This window comes from Mastigoproctus giganteus, chromosome 7, assembly GCF_048544385.1.
Source record: "Mastigoproctus giganteus isolate SK-2022 chromosome 7, ASM4854438v1, whole genome shotgun sequence".
NCBI lineage: Eukaryota > Metazoa > Arthropoda > Arachnida > Uropygi > Thelyphonidae > Mastigoproctus > Mastigoproctus giganteus.
In genome coordinates, this window is record NC_143581.1 from 221868072 (window position 1) to 221881255 (window position 13184).

Consider the following 13184-nt stretch of genomic DNA (forward strand, 5'->3'; position numbering starts at 1 on the left):
GATTGGTCCACTGGATATCGATGGTTCAACTGTTGATGATCCTGCTCACGTAGCTAACAAACTAAATGAGTATTTTTCATCTACATTCACACATGAGGAGTTATTCAGGGAGGGGAATGCCAAAGGTAAATTCTGGCATTCCCCTCACTGCCAGAGTTAACACTGAGTTAAGTCTGGCAGTGAGCTAGATGATTTTGTAATAACTGAGAGGAAAGTGGAGGAGAAATTGTTGAAGATAAACATAAGAAATGCACCTGTGGTGGACAGGATCTATCCAGTTATATTAAAGGAGCCAGCAAAGGAAGTAAGCAAACCCTTAGCCATAATGAGCATTGTTGATGACACTATGAGAGCTTCCTTGGACTCAGGGGAGGTACCCATGGACTGGAGATGTGCAAATGTGACCCCAATTCACAAAGGAGGATCAAAGGATGGCACAAGTAATTACAGACCTGTTAGTTTAACTTCTATTCCTGGGAAATTAATGGAGGCACTGGTTAAAGAAGCACTGGAGGATTATCTAGACAAGACCAGTTATAGCTCGGACACAGCATGGTTTTGTTAAGGGCAAGACTTGCCTGACCTGGTTGGATACCATGATGTGGTCACAAAGGAAATGGATAGAGGGAATAACTTTGATATCATATATTTGGATCTTAGAAAGGTTTTGATACTGTTGCATATGGAAGGCTGCTGCACAAATTGGAGCCGTGTGGCATTGGAGGCAAACTGCTGCTACGGATAATGGGATTGTTGAGTGGGAGAAGACAGAGTAGTGATAATCAATGGACACTGCTCTTCATGGACTAATGTTATATTAGTGGAGTCCCTCAGGGTTCAGTGTTGGGTCCATTGTTGTTTTCTGTATTTATTAGTGATACTGATGATGGTATATCAGGCTTAATGTCCAAGTTTGCAGACTATACGAAGGTTGGCAGGGTTGTTAATGACAGTATGCTGCTGCAATGGGATCTAGAAAAGTTGAGCATACAGGCTGAGAGGTGGCAACTGAAGTTTAACATTGACAAATGTAAAGTACTGCATATGGGAAGCAGTAACTTCAGAGTAACATATCAACTGTGTGGTACTACACTGACAGTGGTAGAGAATGAAAAGGACCTGGGTGTAATTGTGCAGGCAGATATGAAGTTTTCTGAGCAGTGCAGACAGTCTGCAAGAGTAGCTCATAGTGTCTTGTCCATGATATACAGGAATTTTTCTAGCAGGGATAAGGAGGTGATTATGCCCTTGTATAAAGCAATGGTCAGGCCAGACCTTGAGCACTGTATACAGGTTTGGAGGCCTCGTTTTAGGAAGGATGTAGAGCTGCTGGAGCGAGTGCAGAGAAGGGAAACAAGATTAGTGAATAGAACAAAGGGTTTCTCTTACGAAGAAAGGCTTAAGTTTTGCAAATTACAGTGTCTGGAGACTAGGCACCTGCAAGGTGATCTGATTGAGGTGTATAAAGCCTTGAATGGTTTGAGCATGCTCAAAGCTGATGGGATTCTTCCTCTTGCTCAGAATAATCATCTGAGGGCATAAATTCAAATTGAGGAATGACAGTTGTAGGATAGATGTGTGGAAGTTTGCCTTTAGTCAGCACATGGTTGATTGCTGGAACAAATTTCCATCTGTCTTTGTAGAAGTTGATAGTTTAATTAGATTCAAGGTTGGAGCAAGTGGATGGGTGAAATTAGAAGATTTGGATTTTTTTTTTGGTTGATTCTATATAAGCTTGGTTTCTTGCATCATGTGCCTTTACTAATGCTAATGCTAAAATATGACCTTTTAGATAGATAAATAACTTAGTAATTTAGTGAAATTATCAACTTCCACAGATTGGAACAAATTACAAAAAAAAAAAAAAAAAATTTTTTTTTTTTTTTTTTTCAGTTTGCACTGGCTGGCAAAAACTTACATAAAGTCGAATTTGCGTATCAGACAAATTTTTTTTTTTCTCAAAACCATTTCTTTACTTTTTATTTCTTTCAAAAATAAATACTAAAAATGTAAACAAACTCACCTTGGGAAAAGTGGTAGTAGTGGTTGTGGTGGTAACACCAGTACTGTATGTAGGCCTTAGATTCTGAGGACTGGTAACTGGAGTATGCTGAGAACCATTTACAATAGGGCTACTACTTAAAAGAAATAAAATTATCATTTTTTATCAATTATTATTTATTTTTTAAATTTTTCATAAAATTTTATTATTTTTTTCTTTATACTGTTTAAAACTGGAAGGGTTTATTTAAAAAAAAAAAAAGTTTTCCATGCATTTCACCCACCCACTTTTAACTGGGTGTACAGGGTTCTAGGAGACAGAGAGTATACTCCTTTAGCAGTCCTGTGGGGAACACTCTCACACACAATTTTTCTGTTATAATACAGACACTACTTTTCACCCGTCATCCCTCAAGGTAGTAATTATTTCACACATAGAAGTTGAGCACTTCTATGTATGGTTTTCAGCTGCTGCTGCTGCTGCTGCTGCTCCAAAGCATCACAGCAGCCAGCGAGCCATCATGGTACTAACATCTAACTTCAATTTGAGTACAGTGCACTCTGCACAAAATCGTCCCTCGGATACATGCCATAATCAGATGCAGCTATTGAACATGCTGACTATAAGGCATGATTGACTGCCTCAAAAAATACTATCATTTACTGCTGCAACGTCAACTCCATCTGGTCAGTACATCAAAACAGGTATTGATTAGAGTTAAGGGATGCCAGTTTAGGCTAGTGAACAACAGCGCAGCCATGGTATCCCACACCATGATACAGAGGTTCCCCCCAGCAGCTATCCGTGCTCTTTGGTACATCTCCTTTGTGAGCTCAGCAACGGTAGCTTCATGACTATCTCCACTTTCATCAAGCCATGGGACATTAATTACTCTGCTATAAATGAAAGTGAGACAGATTTTTTTAATGTTTCACTCCTGTTTGATGTTTCAATCAGTTGATCTGGAAGATAACAGAGTACCTGCTTTGTTATCTTTTCAAATGGCTGGATTAATCTGAAATCGCCTTACTATAGCACCTCATTGGAAGGTTTATGGGACTTTTTCTTGTTCTGTCCTGCTTCTAACAGTTCTGTTCTGTCCATCTTCTTATATCCCTCAAAACCAGTGCTGTTATTTCCTTGCATGTAAGCCCTTTGGAATTGATCATTATTTTCTGAATTTAATGTATCCAGCACATATTGGAGAATAGAAGAAGTCAGCTGGAACACATATATAGCAACCTAAACACTAGGGGATTTCAGAAATTAATGAGACCAATATGATAGTCAGGAGAAGAAACTAGTAATTTGAAGAAACTAGTAATATGATATGTGGCTCAGAGTTTTCTTATTCTTCTCTGTTTTTAATGTTAGATCTGCTTTTCATACACTGATTTTAAGGCCTCTCAAAAATTTAATAATTGCCATTATTAATGCTCAATTGTACAATCCAAATTTATGAAGAAATAAAGTTGGCCAGAGACAGATCTGATGAATAGAATAGATAATTCATTTGTTCAATACCTACACAATCTGTTAGTGATAAGCAAAATTATTTTCATGAAATAGAATCCATCATTATTCCACATGCAGCCTTTTTTCCTTGGATTATACATTTAAGAATGCTGCTTAGAACGGCATATTATCCAGTGATAATCCGTTATCCCTTTGATACACAACTTGCAGATAAGACTGTCTTATAAAAAAACCAACCACTGTCTTTCTAGCACTTCACTGAGTCTTTGCTTTTGGCAAACTCTTAGAAAAAGTGAAAGACTTGTCATGTTTGCAACAGAGATTCCTCTTAAAATGCTGCCTATATTATAGAATGAATTTTAACACTTGCTTTACCAAGTAACTAAAATGAAAATTTAATGACAGCTTGTAGCTGAAGTTTCAAATCCATAGTGTGTACTGTATGTATACACACAATAGCTATTCCCTCAGAATTGAACGTGGCACATAAAATCATGTTGTACTTGCATCAAGTCATAATTCTAGAAGTGGAGGCTTCTGCATAACATTATTTAGTGCACTAAGTGAGGGATGCATCAATCTCATTACTTTTTGATGCCTGCCATATATAGCTCATCATATCTTAAAGCTGATTAACTAAAGATAATTTCATTTGGTTCAGAATCACCCTACATATATGTTAACTTAATGATATGAAGCAATTTTTATGAACTACATCTAGCAAACTAAATTAATTAATTTATAATTAACTACTGACTAGTATTGACCTGTGGGCATTTTTTTTTTTTTTTTTTTTTTTTTTTTTGAGTACATAAATTTATATTTGTGATTCATACTCTCAAAATTCTGTTCAAGGTCCTTCTTTAGGAATAGGATTGAGAACCTGAATCACCAGAGAAAATATATTTTATTTAATTTCCTCATACTTTTGACTGTTCTTCATCTTATTTTCCATGAAGTTATTAGGTTTTCGAATGACTAGCAGGTTGCTGTTCCCTTCCTATCATCTCTTTCTTAACCTCTACAAAGTTTATGTGTCCTTCATTTATTGCTCACTTTCCCTTTACCACACTAAATGCCAATAGTCTACTACTTTAACTCCAAAGTCACTATAACTTGCATCTGGTTTTCCTTTTTGCACTTTTATTTCTTTAAAGGCATTTCTTGTTTCACTTTTTACCACTTTCACAACCCCCCTCCTTTGTTGTTCTATCAGATCCCAATATGAAACTATATGTATTCACTTTGTTTAGATTCCTGACCTGTGTGAAGAGACCTGATTGAAGTTCTTAAGTTTTTAAATAGATTGAGTAAACAGAATGTTGATGGCATTTTTACTCTTTCTCAGACAACACACACAAGGGGACATAAATTAAAAAGGGATGGTCATAGGATAGATGTGAGAAAATATGCATACAGCCAAAGAGTGATTGATTGTTGAAACAAACTTCCATCTGGGTTGTGGAAATGGGTAGTTTGAATACATTTAAGGAAGAATTAAATGAAGTATTAGAGGGGATGGGAAAGATGAGGTTTTTTTTTTTTTTTGATGGCATATAAGCTTGCTTCCTTATATATCATCCGCCACTACTAATACTAATTTATGGATCCACGGAACCATTACAAGCAGGTTTTTGAATTTTCTTGATCATGATTTTAAATATGGGAATCAAGTCATGGGACCATGATTATAATACAATTGGTCTTGAAGAAAATTGCAGCTAATAAGCTGCTGGATTCATGTGAATTGGAAGAAGTTGGGTTAAATTAGATCTTGATAAGACTTTGATCATTAAATCACTGAGATAAGTGAATCCTGAAGGTAGTATTTTAAGTGGTAGAACAGTATTATGCCCTTAATTTTTTAGTATTTTTATTAAATATATCAAAGAGCTTTATTTACAGAATCAGCACAAATTGATTTGATTTAATTACATAATAAGCATTAGTAGAGGCATATGATACAAGAAAGCAAGCTTATGCAGCATAAGCAAAAAAAAAAAAAAAAAAAAAAAAAAACAAAACAAAAAAAAAACACTCCCATTTTACCCCTCCGTTTGTTCCAAATACCTGTCCAGCTCAGTCTTAAATTTATTTAGGATATCAACTTCCACAACAAAAGATGGAAGTCTGTTCCACCAACCAACTACCTGCTGGCAAAAGGCAAACTTCCACACATCTATCCTACATCTGTCTTTCCTCAATTTGAATTTATGCCATCTCAGGTGATTATTCTGAGCAAGAGGAAACATCCCGTCAGCATTGAGCATGCTCAAACCATTCAAGGTCTGAGCATGCTATACACCTCAATCAGATCAGATCAATCAGACTATACACCTCAATCAGATCACCTCGCAGGTGCCTAGTCTCCAGACACTGTAATTTGCAAAACTTAAGCCTTTCTTTGTAAGAGCAACCCTTTGTTCCATTCACTAATCCTGTTGCCCTTCTCTGTACTCATTCCAACAACTTTACATCCTTCTTGAAATGAGGCCTCCAGACCTGTATACAGTACTCAAGGTGTGGCCTCACCATTGCCTTATACAAGGGGATAATCACCTGCTTATCCCTGCTAGAAAAATTCCTGCATATCATTGACAATACACCATGAGCTACTCTTGCAGACTGTCTGCACTACTCAGAAAACTTCATATCTGCCTGCACAATTATCCCAGGTCTTTTTCGTTCTCTACCACTGTCAGTTTAGTACCACAGAATTGATACGTTACTCTGGGGTTACTGCTTCCCATGTGTAGTACTTTACATTTGTCAATGTTAAACTTCATTTGCCACCTCTCAGCCCATCTGCTCAACCTTTCCAGATCCTGTTGCAGCAGCATAGCGTCAGTAGTGTCCTTAACAACCCTGCCAACCTTTGTATCGTCTGCAAACTTGGACATTAAGCTTGATATACCATCATCAATATTATTTATAAATACAGAAAACAACAATGGACCAAACAATGAACCCTGAGGGACTCCACTAATAACATTAGTCCACAATGAGCAGTGTCCATTAATTACCACTCTCTGTCTTCTGCTACTCAACCATCCCTTTATCCATAGCAACAATTTGCCACCAATGCCACACTGCTCCAATTTGTGCAGCAGTCTGCCATGTGCAACAGTATCAAAAGCCTTTCTAAGATCCAAATATATAATATCAAAGTTATTCCCTGCATCCAGTTCTTTTGTGACTACATCATAGTATCCAATCAAATTGGTCAGGCAAGACTTGCCCTTAACAAAACCATGCTGCGTCTGAGCTATAACTGAATTCTTGTCTAGATGATCCTGCAGTGCTTCTTTAACCAGTGCCTCCATTAATTTACCTGGAACAGAAGTTAAACTCACAGGTCTATAATTACTTGTGTCAGCCTTTGATTCTCCTTTGTGAATTGCGGTTACATTTGCACATCTCCAGTCTGTGGGTACCGCCCCTGAGTCCAAGGAAGCTCTCATAATTATGGCTAAGGGTTTGCTTACTTGGTTTGCTGCCTGCTTTAATATAACTGGATAGATCCCATCCACCCCAGGTGCCTTTCTTGTATTTATCTTCAACAATTTCTCCTCCACTTTACTCTCAATTATTACAACATCATCTAGCTCACTGCCAGTGTTATCTTCATCTCTGGCATTCCCCTTCCCGAATAACTCCTCATGTGTGAATGTAGATGCAAAATATTGATTTAGTTTGTTAGCTACCTGAGCAGGATCATGAACAGTTGAACCATCAATATCAAGTGGACCAATCTGATTCATCCCCTTCCTTCTAGAGTTTACATATGTAAAGAACTCCTTGCTATTTTTCTTTGCATTCCTTGCCAAAGATTTCTCGTAATCTGCCTTTGCCTGCCTAACCTCCTTTGTAACTTGGTTGCATATCAACTTGTATCTATCATAGGCTTCTGTGTCATGTGTTAATTTGTAAGTATCCCATGCATTTTTCTTCTCTGCCATATGCCTCATTAGTTCATCTGACATCCATTTTGGCCTAAACCTTGAACAATATTTCTTAGTTGGTATGTAAAGCCTAGTAGCTTCCAAGATAAGTTCTTTGAATGCTTCCCATTTTGAGTTTGCTGTTGGTAACATCATCGTAGTCTCAGACCATCGTAGTCGCCTTTACAAAAGCTATAACCCTTCCCTTTACCCCTGATGATAGTTACCTCCTTGAGTAAATCCCACTTCAGCACACTGTGATCACTGCCACCTAGTGGTTCCTGTATCTGCAGATTCTTAATGCATGAAGAATCACTACTGATAATCAAATCACGAGTATTGATCCCTCTATTGCCACCCGAACATGCTGATTTAGAAAACAATCGTCCAATAAATCCACAAAAGCCTTGCTAGTGTGTGAGTGACCAACCCACAAATTCCAGTTAATATCTGGGAAATTAAAATCCCCCAATATAAGACTCTCTGATTTACTGGCCCACTCTATTTCCCAGTACAGTTTCTTATTATACTCATCAGAGTCATTAGGCCTATAGCAGACTCCTACTCTCAATTTTGATCTCCCAATGTTTATGTCACACCAAACTGACTCGACACTGCACTGTCCAGCGATGTCAACTGGCTTCACTTCCTTGGATATTATGTGTTTCTTAACTAATAGCATAACCCCTCCTCCCTTCCTATCCTGTCTATCCCTTCTGTAGACGGTGTGCTCCCCAAATTCCAGTTCTGCATTACTTATATCTGTGTGACACCACGTCTCTGATATCCCAACAATATCCTTTGATGCTTTGAGCAATACCTCAAATTCATCAAATTTATTTATCAAACTCCTAGCATTGGTGTACACGCAAGTATACATGCACCTGTTCTTTTTCTTAGCTATCCTAACACAACCCATGTGTTTACTTGTACCCCAATGACTCCCAGCAGTCTCTGAAATATCCTGCATCTTATTTTCCAAGCTGCTGGTCATTCCAATAGAAGCAGTGCAAGAATCACTTTCACCTCTACCAGTGGCTACTGTTAATCTATTAGTTCTTGTATCCCCCCAATCTAGCAGTTTTCCGACCCACCTAACACTGCCTCGATAGCATCAGCAAACATTCTTGCACCCATTCTATTTAAGTGTATCCCATCCCTGTAGAAGCAGTCTCTCCGGTTAACAAGTGCAGTCCAGGCTGAAAAAAATTCTGCCCCTCTCCAGATGACCTTTGAATTTCCCCAAACTGTCAATCTCTACCATCCATGTAGGCAACTTATTCCAGTAATTTATAACTCGCTGGCTAAAATAAAACTTCCTGCAGTCCAATCTAAACATTTCCCCCCATAACTTGAATTTATGTCCCCTAGTTCTAGCATCATTTATAATCTTGAAAATTTCATCCTCGTTCATTTTACTGATGCCCCTCAGAGCCTTAAACACCTCAATCAAATCTCCTCTAAGGTGTCCAGTTTCCAAACTCTGCAACCCACATATTCAAAGTCTTTCTTCATAAGGACACCCTTTTGCCGATCTCACCAGGCGAGTTACCCATCTTTGCACCCTTTCAAGAAGCTCAATGTCTTTCTTTAGGTGCGGTCTCCATACTTGAACACAGTATTTGCAAAAGTTCGATAGATCATCAATAGGACACCATGGGCCTTCCTTGCAACCTGTTTACAATGCTCAGAGAATTTCATGTCTGACCGTATCGTGACACCCAAGTCCCTTTCCTCCAGTACTGGGTTTAGTTGAACTTCAATAAGTGAATAAGTTATTTTGGGATTACTGTTTCCCAGGTGTAATACCTTACACTTTGTTGGATTAAATCATAGCTGCCATTTTTCTGACCATTCCTGAAGTCTATCTAGGTCTCTCTGAAGAAGCTAAGCTTGACAGTGATCATTAACTACTCTACCAATTTTAACATCATCTGCAAATTTAGACATCACACCCTTTATCCCTTCATCGATGTCGTTTATGAAAATTAAAAACAACAGTGGTCCTAATACTGATCCTTGGGGAACCCCTCTTCTTACATCAACCCAATCAGAGGAATAGCCATTTATCACAACCCTCTGACTCCTGCCCTGAAGCCATCCTGCTATCCATCTAAGGATTTTCCCAGTGATTCCAACCCGTTCCAGTTTATAAAGCAACCGCTCATTTGGGACTGAGTCAAAAGCTTTGCTGAAATCTAAATAAACAATGTCGAAATTATTCCCTAAATCCAGCTCGTGAGTGATCCTTTCAAAATAGTGAACCAGATTTGTTAAACATGATTTTCCCTTTACAAGAACCATGCTGAGTATCCTTGAGAATTTCAATTCTATCCAAATAATCCTGAATTCCACCCTTGATCATTGCCTCCATGATTTTCCCTACCACTGAAGTCAGACTGACAGGTCGATAATTTTCCACTTCACCCTTAGAGCCACCCTTATGTATGGGAGATACATTGGCACTTTTCCAATCCAAGGGAATCTCCTCAGAGTCTAGTGATGCTCGCATAATTAGCCTCAATGGTTCCATGTACTCACTTGCTGTCTCCCTTAAGATTATAGGGTATATTCCATCAATTCCAGGAGCCTTACTGGCCTGTAGGCTTGAAAGTTTTTTCACTAAATAATCTTGCGAAATTTCAATATCATTAATTACATATTTTTCAACTTCGCTCCCACAATTTCCCATTGCCACAAAAGGTTTTTTTTTGTAAATATCGATGCAAAAATAACTGTTGAGTTCATCTGCAACGGCAGCTGGTGTATTTAATACTATCCCCTTTTCCTTACGTAAAGGTCCGATCTGGTTTGTTCTGCTCTTCTTGGCATTTATATATGTGAAGAATTCCTTATCCCCCCTCTTTGCTCTGTTTGCTAGTGATTTCTCATAAACTGCCTTTGCCTGTGGAACCTTTTCTGTGGCTCTATTACAGATCATCTTGTAGCTGTTATAGGCTTCAGTACTTTTTATCGCTCTGTAACCTTTCCAATGCACCTTTTTCTCGTTCTGTAACCTTTCCAATGCACCTTTTTCTCGCTCTGTAACCTTTCCATGCCACCTTTTACTGCTCAAGTAATGTGGCAACTTCACTATTCATCCAACTTGGAACCCTCCTCGTGGAGTATTTTTTTAATGGTAAATATGCATTCAAGGCATCTGTGATTAATGTTTTAAAAGAATACCACAGTTCAATTGTATTCATTCTCTGTGCGATATCTACCCAGTTAATAGAGGCCATGTAGTACCTTCAGGCATCATAATTTCCTTTTCTGAAATTAAAACCCATTCCTTTGCCTTTTACTACTGCTACCTCTCATCATCATCATCCACCATAGAACTTCGTGATCACTTCCTGCTACTGGTTCCTCTACTGTCAGCCCTGTTATGTCATCTGATTCATGTGTGATGATGAGGTCTAGGATATTCTTTTCTCTAGTACTTTCCCTGACATGTTGATACAAATAACAGTCATCTAGTTGATTTAAAAATTTTGCTCCCCATGTCGAGTTTCCTTCCCATTTACTCCAATCAATTAGAGGCAAATTGAAATCACCCATAATAAGACATTGACGCTTACTTGCCCATTCCATTTGCATGTAGTGGCTTTCGTCAAATCTTCACAATCACCTGGTCTGTAGATTACTCCTACTCGCATTATACCTTTGTTTCCAACTATCTCACACCATACAGATTCGATACTAGCATGCGAAACGTCTGAATCTGGGAAAGCTATCGTTGCACTCAGGCTGCTTCTGATAAGAAGCATTACCCCACCACCCCTTCTATCTACCCTATCCTTCCTAAATACATTATACAAGCCATACTGAAACTCATCATCCCCAATATCCGGGTGGCACCACATCTCCGTAAGCCCTATTATGTCCGCGTTACTTGTTTTAACCAGCAGTTCGAATTCGCTCATTTTATTGACGACACTTCTAACATTACTATATAAACAATTAAGACTTACTGTTCTTGTATATTTAACAACCCTAACACAACCCTCGAAGTTTTTTAGGCTCTCATCCCTGGCATTAGCTACCCGCTCACTTGAAACGTTTCTGCCCCCAGAACATCTAGATAATATGTCCAGTTGGGGTAACAGATAAGAACTCTTGAGGTATGTGCAAGAGTTACTTTGACCAATATTATCAGATAAACACGTGTCAGTATTACCTACATCCCCCTTAACTAGCAGTTTCCCTGAACCTTTAAGAACCTTTATATCTATCATAGGCTTCCATGTCACCCATTAATTTATATGTATCCCATGCATTTTTCTTCTCTGACACATGTCTCATTAGTTCATCTGACATCCATTTAGGCCTTGAACAGTATTTCTTAGTTGATATGAAAAGCCTAGTAGCTTCCACGATTAATTCTCTGAATGCTTCCTATTTTGAATTTGCTGTTGGTAACATCATCAGTTGGTCCCACCATATAGAATTTAAATACTGTCTCAGACCACCGTAGTCACATTTACGAAAGCAAAAATCCTTCTCTTTACCCCCCATGGTAGTTACCTCTTTGAGTAAATCCCACTTCAGCACACTGTGATCACTGCCACCTAGTGGCAGTGATCACAGTGTGCTGAGTTATCTCCAGATTCTTAATGCATGAAGAATCACTACTAATAATCAAATCAAGAGTATTACCCCCTCTAGTTGCCTCCCGAACATGCTGATATAGAAAACAATCATCCAATAAATCCACAAAAGCCTTGCTAGTGTGTGAGTGACCAACCCACAAATTCCAGTCAATATCTGGGAAATTAAAATCCCCCATTATAAGACTCTCAGATTTACTGGCCCACTCTATTTCCCTGTACAGTTTCTTATTATACTCATCAGAGTCATTAGGCCTATAGCACACTCCTACTCTCAATTTTGATCTTCCAATGCTTATGTCACACCAAACTGACTCGACACTGCACTGTCCAGCGATGTCGACTGGCTTCACTTCCTTGGATTTTGTGTTTCTTAACTAATAGCATAACCCCTCCTCCCTTATTATCCTATCTATCCTTTCTGTAGACGTTCTACTCCTCAAATTCCAGTTCTGCATTACTTATATCTGTGTGACACCACGCCTCTGATATCCCAACAATATCTGCCTTTGATGCTTGGAGCAATATCTAAAATTCATCAAATTTATTTACCAAACTCCTAGCATTGGTGTACATGCAAGTATACATGCACCTGTTTCTATTCTTAGCTACCCTAACACAACCCATGTGTTTACTTGTACCACAATGACTCCCAGCAGTCTCTGAAATATCCTGCATCTTGTTTTCCAGGCTTCTGCTCATTCCAATAGAAGCAGTGCAAGAATCACTTTCGCCTCTGCTAGTGGCTACTGTTAATCTATTAGTCCTTGTATCCCCCCCCCCAATCTAGCAGTTTTTTGACCCACCTAACACTGCAATTATAAAATTAAGGATATAATTTAAATATATATAGGTATACACTGGAAATAACACAACTGACTGTTCAAATTGGATACTACAAATAATCATATTTATCTGATTACTTACAAAACAGGACTGGCAGGGGGTTTTGGAGATACAGCTCTGATGCCAACTGTAAATATTAATAAATAAAATATAATTCAACACAGAACATATACATAAAATACAGCAAACGGTATTCTTTTTATCACAAACCACAGTATAAAGAAATGTACTATTTAGTAAATATTATACACAGGGTGAGTCAAAATTTATATATGCTATATATAAATTTTGTATAAATACTTTGATATG

At 38.2% G+C, this 13184-nt stretch overlaps 1 protein-coding gene across 3 annotated transcripts in view; it reads right to left on the minus strand.

The window, feature by feature from the left end:
- The window catches only part of LOC150083714 (uncharacterized), a 448219-nt gene that overhangs the window by 21161 nt on the left and 413874 nt on the right, over nucleotides 1-13184 (minus strand). For 2 of the 3 annotated variants that reach the window (XM_090378158.1, XM_090378156.1), the window contains 2 exons: nucleotides 12957-13002; nucleotides 2024-2138 (listed from right to left, as the gene is read on the minus strand). In XM_090378158.1, the coding sequence (XP_090234284.1) occupies nucleotides 2024-2138; nucleotides 12957-13002 (161 nt within the window). The remainder of the gene's footprint in view (nucleotides 1-2023; nucleotides 2139-12956; nucleotides 13003-13184) is intronic. The other variant, XM_090378157.1, reaches the window with a different exon arrangement.